This window comes from Platichthys flesus, chromosome 9, assembly GCF_949316205.1.
Source record: "Platichthys flesus chromosome 9, fPlaFle2.1, whole genome shotgun sequence".
Lineage (NCBI taxonomy): Eukaryota > Metazoa > Chordata > Actinopteri > Pleuronectiformes > Pleuronectidae > Platichthys > Platichthys flesus.
Window position 1 is genome coordinate 17615224 of NC_084953.1, and position 20612 is coordinate 17635835.

Sequence of the window (20612 nt, forward strand, 5' to 3'; positions counted from 1 at the left end):
ACTGCACCACAAACCAGTTAATGTGTAAACTTTGCACAGTGTATATATTCTGGTGACACTGTTAAACTTCAATTCTATACAGATGTTTATAATTCCTTGCAAATGCATGTTTACCTATTTATTACTTTTACTGACATCTATTTTTATTCGACTCTTTGCTGCTGCAGCACAGCACATTTCTCCATTATGGGATTAAAAAGGATTATCTGATCGTATCTTAATTGAGCATCCTTTAAATGTGGTTGTTTTACTGTCTGCTGCCTCCAGTCTGATTGAGACAGATTGTTAAGATATACAACAAGCTGAGAAGTCAAATCGGGACCAATGTGCACTGGACTTAGATTTTTGTATTGATCCAACTTTAGCTCTGATCAAAGAGAATCTGAGTTGTCCGGTGAATGCACCATTTTCTTTTTCCATATACCGAACACTGGAACTAATCACAGAGTTATGACAGACTCCTACACAACCGGACTTTGTGAACATGAACATCTTGTAGTGACGTGAGGAGAAAGTTGGCCTGGTCGCCTGCAAAGGATCATATGCTCTGTCTGATCACATTCACAGCTCTGCATCAGGGGCTCAACGCCATGTGTGTGTATGTGTTTGCAAGTGTGTGTGTGTGTGTGTGTGTGTGTGTGCGATTGTTTGTGTCTGACATGTACGCATGCATGTCTCCTTGCTGACAGGGATCACGTCGCACCATGAAAAACATAAATCGTTACACCAGCTCCACCGTCCAGAGTGAGTGCTGGAGTTCCTTAAAGTAGGAGCAGACTAATTGTAGTGTTTGGTCAAACATTATAACAAAATAAAAAGTAATAAAATCGCAGACAAAACACATAAATGATACCTTTTAAAAGAGGGAATCAGCGGCCAGCTTCTTAAAGCTGTTCAGGCCAAGTAACTGAGAAGCCCCTTATTCATTTCTCAAATGGCAGATTAAAATATATCACTCTCATAGCCTGTCCGCTGACCTCATCCTCGGCCTTAAGAGGGAAGCAGACCGAGTGGGGGATAGACTCCACAGAGAGCCATCAGCCTGCCTAAACAAAGTCTGTCTAACATGGTTTCAATCAGAGCTGTAAATGCTCCGTAAATCCAGCATGTCAGACATATATAGCAAAGAGTATGGATGCATTCCTCTATAAACCAAAGATCACAAAAACACATATCCATTATTTCCTTTCCAATAAAGTCATGGACTGCGGGGGAAGGCAGACGTGCACTCGAATGAACTGCACGGTGTAAAGAAAAGACAGTCTGTGATGTGTTTGGAGAGGATGGGTCCGGCCTCCTCTAACAATTTGTCTTGGGTTTGTCAGTCAGTGTGTGGCCTGCGAGGGAAACATCGTGCTCATGACATCATATCGTGGCTGCCGCGTGTAAGACGCAGACGGCTTTTAACGAGAGTAACTAAGGCATGATGTCATGGCTGTCTGAGTGGCCTCGCACTGAGGCTAATGGGATAACGTCTCTCAGCAGTTTACAGGAGCAGAAATGAAACTGTGTAGAACCTGTCTGGGGGTTCCTGTGTTGGTCCTGTTTATTCCACTGTGATATAATCCATATAATGACTGTGCGAGCACCGGACTGTAATGCATCATTTGTTGTGTCATTAAATCCATTTACTCTGCTGGAAATCTGCTCTTGTATGATCAGCTGCACTAACGCATGTCTGTACAGTTGTTTACTTACAAATATGCGCAGGTGTCGGGCGCACACCAGCCCAATGGAGCCGTTCTGATCGGGACCACAGATCACCAGCACTGTTGGCTGCTTCTTCGCTAGAGAGCTGAGAGGGTAGGCCTGGTGGAGTGAGGACACAAGAGGCAAAGACAGGGTTAGAGACGAGTTGATGACTGGGCGGATGGAAAGATGGGAGACAAAGAGGTAGAAGAGATCTACAGAGGAGAAAATAGAAAGGGTTAGTGAGACAAAAACAAGAGACAATCGATGCTCATCAGTGTTCCGTGTGATCCCTCGGACTCCAGGCCTCTTATTCAGGGCAGGTCACCCTATCTGTGCCTCGGCCTCTGCAATGTGTTCAGAGTGCCTTCCTGCAGCATGCCGCACATGCCAGACAAGGGTGGAAATGGAACCAGGTCCATTGTCTATGAGAAAAAGCCCAATCTTATTAAAATAACCCTGGCAGTGTAGGGGAGAAAATACCAGTGTCCTTTGCCATGGGATGCTTCCATGTATACGCTACATTTTCCGTCTCTGCCCTGGCTGCAGTGGATTGCTGGCTCCTGCCTCGTCTGCTGGCCACACGTTTCCTTGTAAATCACCCTGGGCCTTCTGAAACAAGGCAGATATATATAGACCTGCGCAACTGTCAACCTGAAAGACCCTGAACAGAAGTGCGTGTGTATGTGTGTGTGTGTGTGTGTGTGTCTGTATGTATAACGTTTTTTCAAGGTCGTAGCATAATTTCCTGAACCAGAAATAGAACTTGAACCATTTACAATGACGTCAGGAAAAGCTGTCCAATTAGAGTCCAATAAATGTTTGTCGGAACACGAGTCGCAAGAAAAAATAGCCTAATCTCAGTCCTAACAGCAGTTTACAGTAACACTTAAGATTACAGCCCACAAATTAAAGTGACACTATTGTCTAAGTATGAGAATGTAAAAAAAAAAAGGATATTTTTTTAACAAAACAATAAGTTTAAAATTGGCATACTGTTTGTTTATTAGGAGTTTACATATTCGCTTGTATAACAATGTAGTTGTGGTTGATCTAAAGAATATAATGTGATGCTTGAATATATACATAAAGTTAACATGTTTTGATTTTTTTTAAGGCTTATTTTAGTGATTTGTCAAGATAACGACTCTGTAATTACTTATTAAAGTCATAATAATAATAATAATTACAATGATAATAATAACTTTATTTGTTTTGTTCCATTTCAAAACGATCATTACAAAATGCTTCACAAAGAGGACAAATAAAATATGAAAGGTAAAAAGCTATTTAATACAACATCATTTAAAATTAGTAGGAAAAGAAAAGCTTAAAAGAAACATAATAGCTAAAAAAAAGTAAAAGCCATTCGGAAAAAGTGTGTTTGAGATATGATGGAACTATACACAATTAAATATTTTATTTTCTAATAACCTGTATTTGAAAGGGTAATTACACGTATTGTAACAAAGTACATGTATGAGGTCTTGGCCCTGTTATTATAAGACTTTTCGTCCCCTTTGACTAATGTATTGCAATTTCTTTACATTGTAAGTTGCAGGATTGCACTTTGGATAATTGGATATAACAAGACTCAGAGTGTATTAACCGGAGCGATGGATCCAGGAGGAGCGACAGCGGCTGTTATCTCACATCATAACAGCTCAGCTGAGAAATCATCACACGGACTCAATGGGCCACGGGGCTGATGGTAATACCAGGAAAGAGAAGCGGGGAGCAATGGAGAGGGAACAAGAGACAGGAGGTATAGAAACTAAAAGTGTACAACAGCAAATAAGGACAGTTGTTTCTTTTCATATCTGATGTGACGGAGGCTCTTGTGACTTTAACCTGATCTTAATGATATAACCTCTCAGTGGCACTCACTGCAAATATGTACTCTGTGTGCTAACTTGGAGGGAAATGCTAACTCATCCATATTCAGTATGTGTTTCATCGACTAAAACAAAATATCAGGAGGTTGAACAAAGAGAGGTAGCAGACCTGAGCAGCACAAATCTATTTGTTTATGTTAACAAGGGACCAAATAACTGTGTAGTGTGAAAGGGTTTATTCAGACCTCTAACTATTGTCCAACATGCAGTGGCAAGAAGCTATTTTCATCTAATTTCCTCCAATAAACCCACCATGAGTTAGTCAAATGGAAGTGGTTTTCCTCAGGAGGTGGAGGAAAACAAATAGGAGCTAAAAGTAGAGTTAATATTAGACTTTAAATCATCTGGTGGACAGAAATCAGCTCCTGATGAATTTTACCGCCGCTCCAAGTCTGCTGGGACCGTTCATGTGCATCAGCATACGATAACTCACATTACCCCTAGGATTAATTATTGCCTGTCTGTGGTGTCTGTGTTGCTGAAGGTGCTGCTGGGTTTGTTTTATAAAGGGAAATACTGGCAGAAGGACTGCAGGGTCAATCTTCACACAAATAAGGAATTTCACGACTTCTTTAAGCACCATTTAAAAAAAACACTTTCAAGTTGACCTGATGCCTGGTGCTTTTGGATGTGTTACACCCTATGTGCTGACAGCATGGCCGAAACAAAAGACAGTTGTATGGATTTATTTATATTTTTTTTTTTATTTTTGGGGCATTTCACCTTTACTGATGGGACAGTAACCATGAGATGGGGAGAGAGAGTGGGGAAGATATGCAGGAAAGGGCCAGATCAGAACCAAACCTGCAGCCACTGAGGACACAAGCCTCCATCTGCAGGGGGCCATCGCTACCAGGTGAGCCAGTCGTCTAGATTTTCAACAGTAATGATCGCTAAATCTCTTTCTTATTATCAAGTAACTATCTTAACAGTAGTCTATCCATCCATTATCTAGACTGCTTGGCCGTTGAGGGTCGCGCTGGGAGCTGGAGCCAGGCGGCACATCCTGGAGAGGTCGACTGCGCATAACAGGACCAACATGAAGAGACAAACAACCAAGTCAATTCAGAGTTACTTCTTAACCCAACTCCAATCTACATGTCTTTAGACTGTGGGAGGAATCCAAAGTACCTGGAGAAAACTCACACAGACACAGGGTAAACAAGTCTATTTTTAAATCAAGTTCAAACTTCATTGACAGCAGACGTTACCACAGTATTGTTTAAGAAAAACGATTTTTCAAAACTCTGTTTGGAAATTGCTCAGATGGTTTCCAGTGTTTGAGATATTTATGATATTTCTGATGTGTCTACGATCTCTATAAGTGCAGCCAGATGGTTTGTTGCATCTGTTGAGCAGGTTTGTGATTTGTGCTTGCTACTTTTCGTCTGCTCTCCTGCGAAACTTGGTACATCTTGGTTTAGTATATTACTATATATATATATATATATATAAAATTGTAAAACATTGCATAAATGCATCATGAACAATACTGTTAAACATAATCTAACTAGAAGAGAGAAACCAGGAGGGTAGGGTCAAGGGCAGAGCAGTGCTGGGACTGACCACAACCACACGCACACACACACACGCCTGAAAAATATGGCTCGCTTGATTGCAATACGGTCTCTCAGGGATCTCCGCTTTGATGTAAATGGTAAAGACACATGTGCATTCACTTTCAATCAACCTGAAACACATACTGATCCTGAGAAAACATTATCAGGGCCCTAAAAACACAAATATACTTCCATATGCAGACAAACAGGGCCTTTAATAGGACACTAGGAGACCAACCTGAAGTCTGGGGGCTCCTGTAAACTATTAGCTAATTTATTGCCGTGTGGTAACAAAAACTTCTTCTGTCTCCACTAAGGTGATGAAAAGCGTCAGACTGATACAGAAACACACACACAGTCTGGGCCTGATGGCTGTGGCTGCTGGAACAGTAAAGGGATTACTTACAGAAAACCTAAAACCAATCTGGCAACCCGAGGTGTAGGTGAGTGTGCGTGAGTGAGCACATGCTCGTTTGTGCGGTGTACTTGGAGGCCAGCAGCAGCAGGCCTGTCGTGAAATCAATGAAATCAGACTGTCTGCGTCTCCTTCTACTGTAATTTTCCTTAAATAGCAGTGATGTCATGTAAGCGGTAGCGTGCTGCTGGCGGCTGTGGGCAGCAGAGATCCACGGTGTCCAGGGCCGTGTTTGTCTAGTAAGGCTACGCTGCTGGGGCTGCTGGTGGAGGGCCCGGCATGGGGCCAGCATGGGGCTGATGATAATAGAGGGGAAGTGGATGTGGTGGGTTTAATCACATACTCACACACAAAGTATCTGCTTCTGACTGCTGCTGCACACTGCCCGTCTAAGCTTCTACCTCCCTTTGTTCCTTTTTCATGTTCCTCATTTTTCATCTCACTATTGTATTTGTTGTGTGTCTGTCGCAGCCCAACAGTGTACTTACTTTCTTTAGTTGAAATTTGTTTTGGTTTCTTAAACATTCATAAACCCAATCACCAATGGTGAAATAATTCAAACCAAAGCAAATTGAAATCAGAAAAAACTAAATCAGCTCCATCAAGCATTTATACAATAATGAATATGTCACACTAGTGCAACAAGCTGTACCCATGACAGAGATATATTTGGTTTGATATTTACATTTAAAGCAAGAGTTAATTTTGCTGTTCTGTTTTGGTCTCCACCAACAACCTGGCTTTTTGGCCACTAAATGTTCAATTTAGCTAATCGCTGTCTTTGCTGTTTTGCTGAGCAGTAGCCTGCTACAGCTGGAGTTTGGTGAGGGTTGACAAAAACCAAAACAATGAGATAAAGTGGTTCAAATACTCAACTATTCAATGTGGGTGATACAAGCACCACCTTTCACAATAAACATTGGGTATTGATTAATACATCTGTAAAGAGAGCTGGTCATTATTGGATATTATTGATATAAAGCATGTGCAAATGATCTATTTATACATTTAGAGCAATAGTTTCTCCATTATGGCTCAGTTTTGGTCTCCACCAAACCCTGTGGGAAATATCTGTGGGAACTTTCACATTACACATACTCGACTGGTCAATTGTTAATTAAAAATATAGATTAATGTAGCTTTGTAAAGAGCCAGTCAATCAATTATGACACAAATCAATGAGAATTTCCTCAATCTACTCTTCAGAATCGTATTGGATTTTACATTGATGTTTGCCTCTACAGTTGGAAATATTATTATAATATCGTACATGGTAAAAAACAAAATTCTTATATTTATTTAAATAATGTCTCAATATGGCCCTTTCTCTTTCTAAAACTGTCAAAGGTGTCTCGTCTATCGGTTGTTACCACCGTCACTTATTTCAGTGGTTTCTGTAACACGTGTGTTTCTGCTTCTGTATGTTTCTCCGTGTCTTTGTCTCCTTCCCCCTTTTTCTTTTTCTCTTCATCCCTCTTCCTGACAGCAACGCCAGGTTTCTTGCAGCTCAGACTCTTATTCATCACGGCCCGCTGAAGAGTCCACTAAGGAAACCAGTGTGGCATGAAACCAAGCCAGTGGTCTGGTCAAAGGGAACCACATGTGTTCCCAACAGCCCTCATACAGACAGGCAGACACACACACACACACACACTCACACTCACACTCACACTCACACTCACACTCACACTCACACACACTCTCCCTCCCTCTCTCTTTTTCTTGGCTCACCCCAGTCCAAATCGCAGCAGCAGAATATAAACTGCGTCCACACCAGAGAAGACGGAGCTGCGGTTCTGGTTCTCGGTCTGGTTCAGGACTGGGAGTGCAGACTGAGCTCAGGTGTTCTGCCCCGAGGCGAGCCGCTCAAATATGTGAAGGTAAATGTCACAGAAAATAAGAACATTTCCTTCACATAATAATCAGACACTTTGGATGGAAGTTCATGCAAATTAGGGAATAGTGTAAGTGGCAGCAGCTGTGACTTTTTGCCCTCCTCTAACAATCCAGCAGTCAAAACAGGATCACTGTTGTTTTCCACATTATCACTGACACAGACTGTGCAGCGGCTTTTCTATAAAACAATAAAGAACATCTGATGAAATTTGTGACCTCTATGAAACAGTATGCTGACACCGTTAGGGCTATTTAACCGATTTGGTTGGCTGAGGCCTCAGTTTAATTTTATTTGACTGAGCTTGCGACAGTGCATCTGTGCTGGAAGGTTTTATTTGGTTATAAATGTCACAATTAGTGAAAGTAAAATAATAAAATCTGTGTGTAGTGCTGGGCTTTGCTCTAATTTGCAAATACGAAGACAGAGCAGCACAGACGTCAGGGTAAAACTGTTCACATGAGAAACTGCTGTGGCTCGGGGGTGAGAGCGGTCGTCCTCGAACCAAAAGGTCGGCATGCTGAAGTGTCCTTGGGCAAGACACTGAACCCCACATGGCCCCTTCTCACAGAGAAAGTGCTGCACGTAGATGCACTTTATGAATTGTAAAAAAGGCCTTTACCTTTTACCAGAACATATGATCCAATATGAAAAATAAATTGGAAATGCTGGTGTGACGGTAGTGGTCAGATACAAAAACACACACAAAAATACATGAAAACACACAAACATCAGTGTGAATAGCAGCCACTGTTCAGTGGTTAGTGCTGCTGGTTCAATGGCCCAAAGATAATAGCTTTAAAAGCACAACAGCACATTAAAAGCATTGGTTCATTTAACATTAAAACCAAACTGCTCGGCCTATATAAACCCGAATGCTTTATCAACCTCCATTTATAGGGATAATAGGTGATTTGATCAGCCCATTACCACATCAATAGAGATGGATGGAAATTATGAATGACTCAAAACATAGAAGGAAAAAAAGTAGTTTGGCTTGAACAATCTTCTCCTTCACTTACCTCAGGGAAATGAAACGAGGGTAAAATGGAAACTGAGAAGCAAAGACAGATGGACCGACATTTTCTGGAGACGTGGAAGTTGTGCACTGACCTTGGTGATGGCGATGGCGCACGCTTGTCCCCAGATCTCGATCAGCTGCTGTTGTCCGAACCTGTAGTCCCTCACCAGCTCTGTCTCGATAGCTGCCGCCTCCTCTTTGCTGTGGGACACAGAGCAGCGGGGTGAGAAAGAGATGCAACGTGTTTGTTCATCGTTAGCAACCAAACAAACACTCTGAGCCTCGTGCATTATCTGCCATGTCTGTGTAGTTTGCTTTCATTGGATCTTTTCACTCTTTTTGGTTTACATGCATTAACTTCCATATCAACCACCACTGTTATAACAATGTCATATAAAAAACCCAGACACACTCTCTATGTGTATAAATTGTGATTGGATTATATTATGTACATATTAATTTGTTCTTTTCCCTATTTCTCGTATAGTTTTGTTTGAATATTGTTACAATGTATCATCTGGTTTGTCATGTGCCTGATACTTTGCTGCTGTGATAGAGGAGTTTCCCTCCATCCAGCCATCCATGTAGCACTGCTGTATGCTACCCCTTCTATCACACAACATTCAAACAAAGCAATCACTTTGCGGGGGGGGGGGGGGGGGTGTCTTGCCCGACGACACTATGGACAAGCGGACTGGAGGAGCCAGGGATCAAGCAACCGTGGACGACCTCCTGAGCCACAGCTGCCTTATTCATATTGAAAATAATCCCTAATGCAATGAGCAGTGTTACATCTCTGCTGTTTAGCAAGATAGTCTTTTTATTTGTTTGTTAGTTTTGTTATGTTAAGCAAGTTTACCGTTAACATTTATACTTAATTTTTTATAAATTGTCAATGATGAAACTGTAGTTTTATAGTATTAATTACTTATTTTTCCACCTCTCGTCTGTTGAATTAGTTTGACCTGCCAATATATATTCTCCAACTGTTTGTCATTAGTAAGGTCAGTTCTGTGTTGAGGTCTAAGCTCCCTTGTTGCCGTTTATTTTTATGTATTTTCAGTTTTGTTCCATTTGTGGATTCATTTCAGGGCCTAGTTTGGTTGATAATCACTTTGTGTATTGTTTCTTTTCATTTTTGGAGTAAATGAAAAACAGTTTTTAAATCCAAAACCCCGATTCCTGTGTTTCTCTGCTTTGTCTCTAGCAGAACTCGACTTTACATCTATAAAGCAGCAGGCCAACACTACCCCGGGCATCTACAAGGGGACAGTTTTTACATGACACATAATTTGTCTGTTTACATACGGTGTCAAATGGTCATTATAGATGATCGGCTGAAGCTACAAGTGCGGCCGGAAGGTTTTTAAGAGACAGATGCATGAGTCAAGGTCTTCTCATAACAAACCTTAACAGCGTCTGGGAAATGTGGCCATGAAACTCAACAGTAAAATTAAACATTTGTGTGTGCGTGAAGTACAGTTTAAGGACACAACCTAAAGTTTATGTTCAAGTTTGGACATTATTTACACACAGTTTATATGTGTGTTCAAATATCCTTCTGAGCCGATCCCCAGAGGTGTGTGTCTGTGTGTGAATGTGTGTGATGGATGCAGTTAGCCTCACAAAGCAGTGGGCAGGAGACATGGCACAGTGCTGTCGCCTGTTATTCAGAATGTAAAGAGCAGGAAGAGGCTGAGGGGGAAATCCACCCTTCGTCCCCTCAACTTTGAACATTCTGAAATTTCCCTATTACTCTACAGACACCTGGTGGTCGTCCTCTGTACTGCATGACCTGAACCCTGAAACTGCCACTTTCAATTGTCTTCATTACTGTGCTGTGCTGCTTAATTACTCCAGAGTCATTCGAGTGAGATTGGATATTTGTGTCAAACTTATAAAAAAATAATTTTTTCAGAGTGCTGCTGAACAATAAGGGCAAATGGAAGGAGGATCAATGGACGAAATCAATGTTGTGCTTTTAATCAGCACCGACTCAACAGGGTCACTCCACTCCCTCTCAGAGATGTTCAAGGGCTGTGTGTAGGTTTGTGTGTGTGTGTATGTGTGTGTGTGTGTGTATGTGTGTGTGTGCACTTATCCTGATGGTAAATTAAACCTCCATAATTAGAAGATTAATATTATTCCATAGCTAAACATGTACATAATCAGAGCACAGAATAGCTCCACAGCAGATTTGTTTTAAATGGATTTGCAGAATTTCAGTGAGGTCAGCATTTGCAGTATACTTATGTACACAACCATCATCGTAACTGTAATAAGAGAATTTCAGCTTTCATGCAGTGCAATAATAATAAGGCTGGCCAAGGCCATTGAGTCATAACTATTGTGCAGCTTCATCCATTTTCCAGGAAGACAAATCACTGTTACTGTTCTGTTTGTGCAGAACAATTACAGTGAAGGACTGTATCTGAATCTCTATATAATGTGCCCTTGCTCTTGTGTGTGTGCGCGTGTGTGTGTGTGCATGTGCAGGAAAGCCAGTATTTCTAAGTGGGGCTCCTGGCATTTACCTGAGCCAGTGGCGCGACAGCAGCTGTCACCCACAGCTCACCTCAGGGAAGTTTCCTGAGTCGGTGTGACAAGTTGATCTTTGGAAAGTTCACCTCGGTCCACAGGGTTCGCTCTGTGTTCCGCTGCACCCATTAGCACCAGAGCTTCTTGCCGTTTTCCCTGAGCTGAATTGATTCTACAACAGGACTGGGAATTGAATTTGTCTGCCTTTAAGGGTCGGTGGAGAAAAGCCCGCCGATCGATGTGTTGCTATTTTTGGGTGGAGAACCCAGGAGCCGTGCTGCTGCTTGAACAGGCCGCTACTATTGATCCTTAACCTTGCACCCCGAACAAAGTGCTGTGGGTGTTCCGGCTTTAGACAGGAGGTGCTGCCACAAGGGAGCAGCACAGTGTTCAGGATGGAAGACGGCTGACACACACTGCATGTGTGTTTTTTCTTTCACCATTTACCATCTCTGATCCTGCTGATAACAATCTAAATCAGGCATTTAATTACTTGAAGCTACGGAAGGACACTGGATACCTTAATATAACCTATTATTCCATGTAAATGTGCAAGTAGCTTCTGAGGCTAAAGGAAAGTGGGCAGGCAGATATATGTCACCCAGACCTAGATTTAAGAAAACTAAACTAGCACACAGGCTTTATTCTCACACACACACACATACACATACACACACACACACACACGAGATGCTGCTGACCCCATTTTAGTTTGAAAGTAAGGTGCATAATTCTTTACTTGACAGGCAGAAAATGAGACATTTGAAAGCAATGCTGTAAATAACTGCTTGCTTTTTGGGTCTTTCTAGTCATCGGTGTAGAGCTCAACATGGATAATAAATTGCAAACGCTGACCCTGTTGTCTTTGCTAACAGCTATTTTACAATGATGTAACTGCTTAAATGAGTGGAGGGAGAGTAAATACTCAGTGGCATGCCCAGTGTGCACGAGTGGTCACGTGATATGCGTTGTCAGGCATGTTAAGTGTGGCCAGGGATTCAAACTGATAACAGACCCAAAACATGTGGATAGAGAATGTTTTAGTTTGAAGATGCCATTTAACAGGTTCTTCTCCATATCGCTTCTTTCCACAGAGTTTCATAGTAATGCGGTAATTTTTGCACAATCTTGCTCACAAACCAACAACTGAAAGGACGGGTGAAAACATAACCTCCCTGGTGGAGGTAATGAGCTCTTATGAGTACTTGCTTCTGTTGCACCAGTCATGCAGCAGCCTGTGGCCTCTCCCCACTGGGAGAAATGATTTCCCCGAACGCTGGGGTGTGATGTGCTCCTGCAATATGTCATATTCATTGTAGCACTGCTCAACTGTGATCACAAGCTGCTTAATGAGTCTGTTTACTTTACACATGAGATAAGGTAAAATGAAACTTTAATGGCCCCTGTGGGGAAATTGCCACACTGCAGCAGAGCAAGACAGACGCATGTACTGCAAAAAACAATAATGATTTTAGAAATGATCGAATGGTGGAGGGGTCATAAAAACACAGAAATGAAAAATGATGTTGAGCAATCACAAAGTTATCCTTCATAATACCTTCTTATTGTTTCTGCAAAATCTAAGCATATTAGTCCTTAAAAAAAAAAAAACATAATTAAAAAAATGCAGCTATAGAGTTGTAAATGGAGAATCCGACGTATTACACAATCTAGTACAACAGCACTACGACAGATCAGCACACAAACACGCCCATGTAATGCCGACCTTTAATAACACGTTACTGTATATATTCTGAAGCTGTGAAGTGTCCTTGTATCATGAGAGATGAGAACTCCACCTGGTATCAGTAGTGCTGCTGTTTTTCTAGCTCTGAAAGACTGAAATAGCCTCATTTCACCACCCCCACCCTCTCTGTTTGCCTAATTTCCACCTTTCCAGGAGGATCTGCTGTTGAGATATGGAGCCTAGCCGAAATAACCTCCATGTCTATCACGATGCAGATTTATATGCAAAAAAATCGCATAAAACTCACCTTTTTTTTGCTCCCTTTACTACAAGATAACAGAACAATTCTATTATTTCATTTGTGACGTTTCAATGTTCTTTAAATATTCTAATCTGATTTATCCACGGTGCCGCCCCTGTCTTATCTACCTACTCCAGATATCATGTTGGGTAATTAATTAACTGAATTGTACCCACCACAGTAAAAGGCCAGGTGCAAAGGGAACTGTCGTGGTGTGTTTAAGAGCAGGTAATAATTAGTCCGACTTCTGCTGTGGAGGGGACAGAAAGAATGGAAACACTGTTATTAGGTTCCATCTTCCCTCCTCTCCTCCACTGTCTGTCCACCTCCTGCTGCATTTACGTAGCCCTAAACTACCTCTGAAGTATCCTTCAGGCCTTTTTAAACACTAATAAGCAGCGAAACAAAGGGCATCTTGATAACAGGGAAACTGTGACATTTCCATAGAATTTAACGTCGTCTTTGTTGCTGTCTATCACAGTGAACTGAAAATGGGGCCTAAATATATCTTTCCATGCACTAACATTTATATATATATATATATATATATATATATACTTGAAATGTTTCGTGTTTGTTACAGCTGCTGTTCTACTGAATAGCCACAAGCATCAGTGGAAACTCAAATCCTCAGCATGACTCAACATCTCAGGAATAAAAACAGAATAATATCTCCTTTGATGTATGTCACAGCTATATATATACTTCTGCTCTTAATTCAGGCTAATATTAACATTTAAAAATGGTATAAGATTCTCATGATGACAAATGGGATATTTCATTGAACCCTGGTAAATATCGAAAGAAGCTTCTGCACTGTGATGCCGAAGTAGCTTGACTTGAATGTGCATCACATTCTGAAGACCCCGCAGTGATCTCCACGCTGATTTTCCCTTTCAGTCACACACCTTGTTCTCATTTGATCCCCAACTGGTTCTCCCTGGTTTGCCCTTTTTCATTTTGGTCCTCCGTCTTCCTCTGCCTCTCTCGACCTCGTTTTTTCGCCATCCTCTGCCTCTGCTCTGCTTTACACTTCACTGAGTCAGGGTGACGGCAGATGGAGTGGTGACAGTAAAAGATGTGTGCAGAGAGAAAGAGACAGAGAGAGAACATGGGAGATGACTCACCCTGGCTGATGTAATTTGTTTTGTGGGTTTTATGTCAATACCTGAAGAATGCCTTTAGAGGAAAAAAGCAGAATGCAACTATAGAGGTGAGGCTGCAGACCTGTCATCACTTCCCTGCAATAATCTAATTATAAGCACGCAGTCTTGTTCCAGCTAAAAGGTTTTGGTGGTAATTTTGGCATCATGCTGATGGACAGTCGTGGTTATGTTCTCCGCAGCATTACAGCATGCACTATGTTGCTGGCAGAATGGATCCCCTGCTATCTAACCAGATTATCTGTGGGTTTTTCCCAGGTGTGGGTGTGCATCTAATTGTGTGTAATAGTGTCATCTCAGGACACCTTTCATCATCAGGTAAGCCTCCTGGAGGGGGCCCCCAGGAAGTCCTGCAGCCTCCAGCTAGGAGACCATGTTACAGGGAATAATGGGGGGGCTGGGTGGTTCGTCCTCGCTCAGTAAAATGAGATTAAAATAGAAAAGGACGTTTATAAAGGCTTCAGTGGGAACACCATAATATAAGAGTGCATCGGGGGAGCGGTTTTCTGAAACCAAATACTCGCAATAACATGAAAAGGCCCTATTTCTGTCTCTTAAAGAAAAAAGTACAATAACTCAAACACAACAAATAAGAAACAGGTGGTTACATAAACTTACTCAATTGAAAAATCAATGACCCACAGAGATTTATGTCTAAGAGTATGAGTGTGTATCTGTCTAGAGTAGTTCTAGTGTATAGTTTATGATGGGTTTTTGATGTACCTGGCTAAATGAGACCGCTTTGATTTAAGGTTATATATTTGCAAACACAAAACACAAATCATGACTGCAGATTAAAATGTGTCCTTTAAGCCACATTCACATGATTGACCCTGGTACTTTTGTGCATTAATGTGCATTCTCTCATTAGAAATTGAATCGACATAAGTGAGTGGGGCTCATTACAACTGCTACGGAGTCAAATAAGTATCATTAACATTATGACCTTGGGAAAATGTTCATAAATGTTTTCACAGTTTGCAGTTGTATGCGGTATCACCTTGAGTGAGCAAATAAACATTTGTAAAATTGTAACAGAAAACTAAATAAATTCAAGTTTTTTATTTTATGACCACAGACAAAGAGACGACTGCACCAGACACTGGACCAACCATTGACACCGCCGCCATATTTGATCAAGCAAATTATCAGTTATCTGTGTTTTTATTGTTATGCTTCTACTTATGTTACTTAAATATAATTCTCATACACACTTTATTATATTATAGGCTTTTATTAATAATAATATTCTTCTGGCTTTATACTTTATTACTCTTAGGTTCCATACTTTTTCTACTATACTATGTTTCATTTATTATACTGCTTTAACATCTCAACATTCATTCTACTCTCTTATAAATGTCTTTGTCTGTTATGATGTTTGTATTTGCCAATTTTGTAAAATTTAGTCAATGAGTGTGTAACGTGTTGAATTGTTAGTCAGAACAGGTGTAAATACATTGTCAAACATATCCCTGCACAAATGTTTCTTCTACTATTTCTTTAGTGGCAAATATTTAAAAGATGCATTCAGATATTTTTTTTTACGTGCAAAAAAAGGTGGTATAGAACTTCAGGCTTTAAATATGAATCACTGTTACTCAAAGTCACTTGTTTAGATGTATAGAAGACATAAGATACATAGTGTTTTTCAGGGAGGACCAGGGGCTGCAGCAGTGGGAGTGTGTCATAAACAGCCTCAGCTGGCAGATAGGAGCTGCTCCTCCATATGGTCTCTTTCTAACTGCCCAGCATTAACCCCTTCATACTGCTCATTCTTATCCAATCAGGACGCATGATTCACTTTGTTTCATGTCTCCTTTGGTAATAATTTAGCCCTGGCTATATGTAATTTGTGTGTGTGTGTGTGTGCGTGTGCGTGTGTGTGTGTTTGTGAGACACAGAGGGACACAATCACATCCATACGACGTTTCCAGCGGCATCATTCGTTCAAATCCGGCTTAATCAGTTTATCTGTCTGCTCGTGTTCCTCATATCCGGTGCAACGAGACGGACATTCTTTAGATGATCTCAATCAGTGGCTCCTGCCTTTTGCTCTCATAACTCATGGTGTCGCAGAGCAGCCATGCACCTGTGGACATGAAAACATGGATGGATTATTTTGAGCCGAAAGCCACAGGTGCTGGCAGGCTCATGTAAGTGCTTTGTGTCCTCAAGATGCTAATGTCCATCCATGAATCAGGTTTACTTCTCCCTCATATCTAGATGTCATGTGGCTGTTATCTAGCCACACACACAATCACACACACAATCACACACACTCACACACACACACATGCATATATAGCACATGCAGATACATGCAATCAGAAAAATATACACACCCCCACTTGACCACAGGTTGCAACACCCTGTGGCCTCCTGAGTGCTCCTTAATCCTTCCACTTTATCCAGAATAGCTACCTCCACCCCCGCTCTGAGGCCAGGGGCCATCAGCATCACAAATTGCATGTTGTCACATCCGATTCCCTTTCACTGTCGCTGGGACTCGTCCTCTAGGTACGGGAGATGGAGCACAGTGGCTAACACGATTTCTGAGCCCGCTGACCAGGACACAGCCGACTGGTCACGTGTGTTACTAAGTGACCTGAACTTTAATAAAGACAATTTATCAGTTGCCCTGCTCTTTAGGAGGAGCAGCTTGTATCTGGTGAGGGACTTGGCCTGGCTATAATTACATTTATAAATCTCTATCTCTCTGATCAGGAACTGACCACATGTTCTCAGACTGACTTCACACACAGCATCAACAACTACCAAAATCCTTTCAATCATTTATTTTCATTATAGCTTCAATTCCATACTGTTCATGGTATTCAGTTTAGATGGGAAAAGGTTGACCTCATTTCTCTCACTAGAGTGTCCCTTATGCACATCCCTGGTGCCATAGCAACAAAGTTGCCATAATCATCATCAAAAAAAGATGTATTAGTCCCATTTATGTCAAAGGAAAAGGAGACTTGCATTCAGTAGCTCACCACAGAAATACATTTCAACATCGACCAGATCAGCAGTCACATTTTCACAGACAATTCCTACATCGATGTGGACACATGCTGAGACGCTACTGGCTGTGGTTCAGGGATTGGATTTGCAGTGCTTTTTAAATCAATTCATAATGAGATTGTTGTCCCATGTCTGAACGAGGCTTTTGACTTCTTTTCTTCAATTATTTTGGCAATTTTCCCTATCATGAAAGTATAAAGTATAATCAATATGTTGAATGACAACGTGTGAAGGGAAAGTCGTTTTGATGAAACTGCAGAAAAATATTATCCAACTCTCTGGGTCCTCTCGGCTCTACAGAGTATTTCGGTGTGTTTCTTTGTGCTAACAGCTTAGCAATAGAGTCCAGACAGACAGTTAGTCATACTAATAATAGCTTGAATTTATATTATACCTCTCAAAAGACCCAAGGGTGCATTACATGTGTCAGTGGGGACCAAAAGAAGAGAAAAGAAAAGAGGGTAATTTGCACAGAACAAGACAGAAATAAACAGCACTACTGGCAGGGTGGAGCACTAACTCAGGCCAAAGGCCTTAGTGAGCAGGTGGTGTTTGAACAGTTTTTTAAAGATGTCCAGAGATGCAGCATTGCGGATTTTGGCGGGGAGAGAGTTCCAGAGGCGGTGGGGGGGCTGCGACACAGAGGGCTCTGTCTCCAAAGGATCGCAGCTTGGTGTTGGGGATGGAGGAGGTCGCTTAGATATGGTGGGGCTAGGGCGTGGAGGGATTTATAGTTGATGCAGGCTTTGATAGGGAGCCAGTGAGATGAATGAGGGTCGTGGTGATGTGCTGCCAGAGTTAAGTGCAGGTGAAAACCCTGGCGCGGTGTTCTGCACATACTGAAGTCTATCTCCATTACAGTTATCCAGAGGGGCAGGTAACGAAGGCATGAACGAGGGTTTTGCCACAAAGTCGGGGAGTAAAGACCGGAGTCTGGAACTGTGTTTTAGATTTAAGAAGGCTAATTCGGTGACAGGATTTCATGGGGGATTGGCAAGAAAAGGGGCGGAGTCAGGAATGACACCCAGGTTGGGGAGCTCGGGGGATGAAGCGGCAGTCAGTGACCAGGAGGAGATCTCCAACAACAACCATGAGCTCAGTCTTCTTACTGTTAAGTGTATGGCTAGCTGGGGAACATAGTGGAAGATTAAGCAGCCAAAGAGACAGATATTTCTCTCAGGAGCTGGTGGAGATCAGCTAAAAATAAAAATACTGTTTTTCACATGTACCTTAATAACTATTGCAGCTGGTATTGCATCATATTGGCTGGACAACAAATTCACCTCATCAACTCAACAGCTGTTAATACAACATTTAAAAAGGTCCCTAAGTTCCTAAGAAAAACTGTTATTACAGGTGAAACAATGTTTTCTATTGGCTACTTTCCCTACACAGCCATCAATTTCACATCCGGGGAGGAAATTCCTTTTTACCCAATAGTGACGACTTCATGTGTTAAAGCATTCAAGCACAAGTAAAAAGGACACAATCCCTCAAGTTCCACCCACAAATATTGCCAGATGTGTTTGTTGCAGGCACCAGCTCTTGCACCATTCTCTTATTTTCTACAAGTTCCATAACGTCTATATTTAAAACACAAATTCTCAGTTACACAAATGCTCAGTGATTAAAGTTTAATTTTAACCACAGAGCGCGATCAAGGTACCCATCAACATAAATCTGGCCAAATTCATTCGGATGTTGGTACACTAAAATAGGAAACGCACAGAGCCAGGGTTGTGGTGCTAGCTGGAGCTGAGAGAGGCATGGAGGTGTCGAGGAAGCGGTCCCCACCATGCAGCGATCATCATGAGTACTGGCTGTTCGAGCCAACAATCAAATGGTATCTTCCCCATCTTCTCCGGCTGCTCGGAGAGTTCCCCTACGTGATTGAATAATGGGTCTTGGATTTTTTTGCAAGGCTGAGACGCAGCGTAGACTCGGATTGGAAAAAAATATAACTCCCTTATCATTCTATGAGATTGCGATGAAAATGAAAATTTAGCAAAGCAGAGGCAGAGACAGTGAGGTCTATTATGACACCCTAATGAAAGCAAGTGAAGGATAGGCAGGTAAGGTGGAGAGGCAGAGACAAGGGAGCAGCGGAGAAAGTGACAGGGCATAATTAGATCTGCTGCCACCGGCATGACTGAGACAAGGGAGGAAGACTAATACCACCCTGCCACGACCAGCACGCTCTTCCTCCAGCCCTCTCTCTGGATGTGGCTAAATAAATACTCTACTCCCAGTGCATAATGCTTTAATGTGGCAGCATGAGACAATGTTTAATCAGTGTCAGTGATCTTATCATTATGTGGCTAATGTTGACATCAAATTGATAGAACCACTGAAACCGACCAGTGGTGAGCAACATTCTGTTTGTGGTTTTTCAGATGGGTCTATAATCTCATGAGGCCTCTGTCTGTGGCATTTACACCCATTTGGCTCCAGATGTCACGGCTGGTTAGCTGCAGGAAACGGGGGAAGCAGAGTGGGGGAAGCATAGAAGGAGGACAAAAATAGAGCAGGAAAGGATCCATCAAAACAGAGGTGGACACGAATCCACACATTTACACATATGTACATACTACTACAGAGGGAGATATGAGGACTATTGTAGATTTTATGTTAATAACTGCATGTGCACAAATGTAAGGCGACCAATTTTTTAAGTAAAAGCAGTTCAATTCTCAATAATGATATTTAATAATGTGCTGTGCAGCTAAAATCAATTCATTGAATTCTAACATGCTGCATCCTGCCGTTCACACTATATTTATATTTTTACACCTTTATGGTAATATATCTTGGCAAAGCCTCTCCCGATTTCTTTGCACCTCAGTACGATGACAATAGAGATCTTGAATCCTGAATCAAACTCAAAACTTGTTGGTAAGGGTGAGGGTAAGGGTGTTGCATTTATTTAGAAGTCTTGTGTCCCTATCAAAGGGCTGCATCTTTGTATTATATGATTGCATTAATCTGACCTTTACTTGACTTCTTTCACTACAATGTGACTGTGACCTTTATTTTTCTTTATTGGTTCATTTGTACGGTGGCCCTGAGAGCTCAACGAACAGCAACTTAAGAAAACACATGCAAGTTGACAAAACACATGCAAGTTGACAAAACACAAGCAAAGTAAGAAAACATCTCCATCAATTTCACAACACAACACAACACATTACAGAAACGCGCAGCAAATAGTCACACGCGCTGCAAATAGACACACTCGCTGCAAATAGACGAACGCGCAGCAAATAGACGAAGGCGCAGCAAATAGAGGCGACAACACAACGGAAGTGTTTCCAGAGGACAGCTAAAAGGGATGGACACAGGAGACACTAAAACGTCCAATACACTATACAATTTCGGTTCCGCACAGGGGTTGTTATCCCGCGGCTCTGGAGCCGAACGCGGCTC

The 20612-nt window shown here is 41.7% G+C and overlaps 1 protein-coding gene across 1 annotated transcript in view; it reads right to left on the bottom strand.

Moving 5' to 3' along the window:
• The window catches only part of yjefn3 (YjeF N-terminal domain containing 3), a 39654-nt gene that overhangs the window by 3083 nt on the left and 15959 nt on the right, over nucleotides 1-20612 (bottom strand). The window contains exons 2-3 of the mRNA XM_062395763.1: nucleotides 8566-8674; nucleotides 1699-1809 (exon numbers count right to left, since the gene is read on the bottom strand). Coding sequence (XP_062251747.1) covers nucleotides 1699-1809; nucleotides 8566-8674 — 220 coding nt within the window. The remainder of the gene's footprint in view (nucleotides 1-1698; nucleotides 1810-8565; nucleotides 8675-20612) is intronic.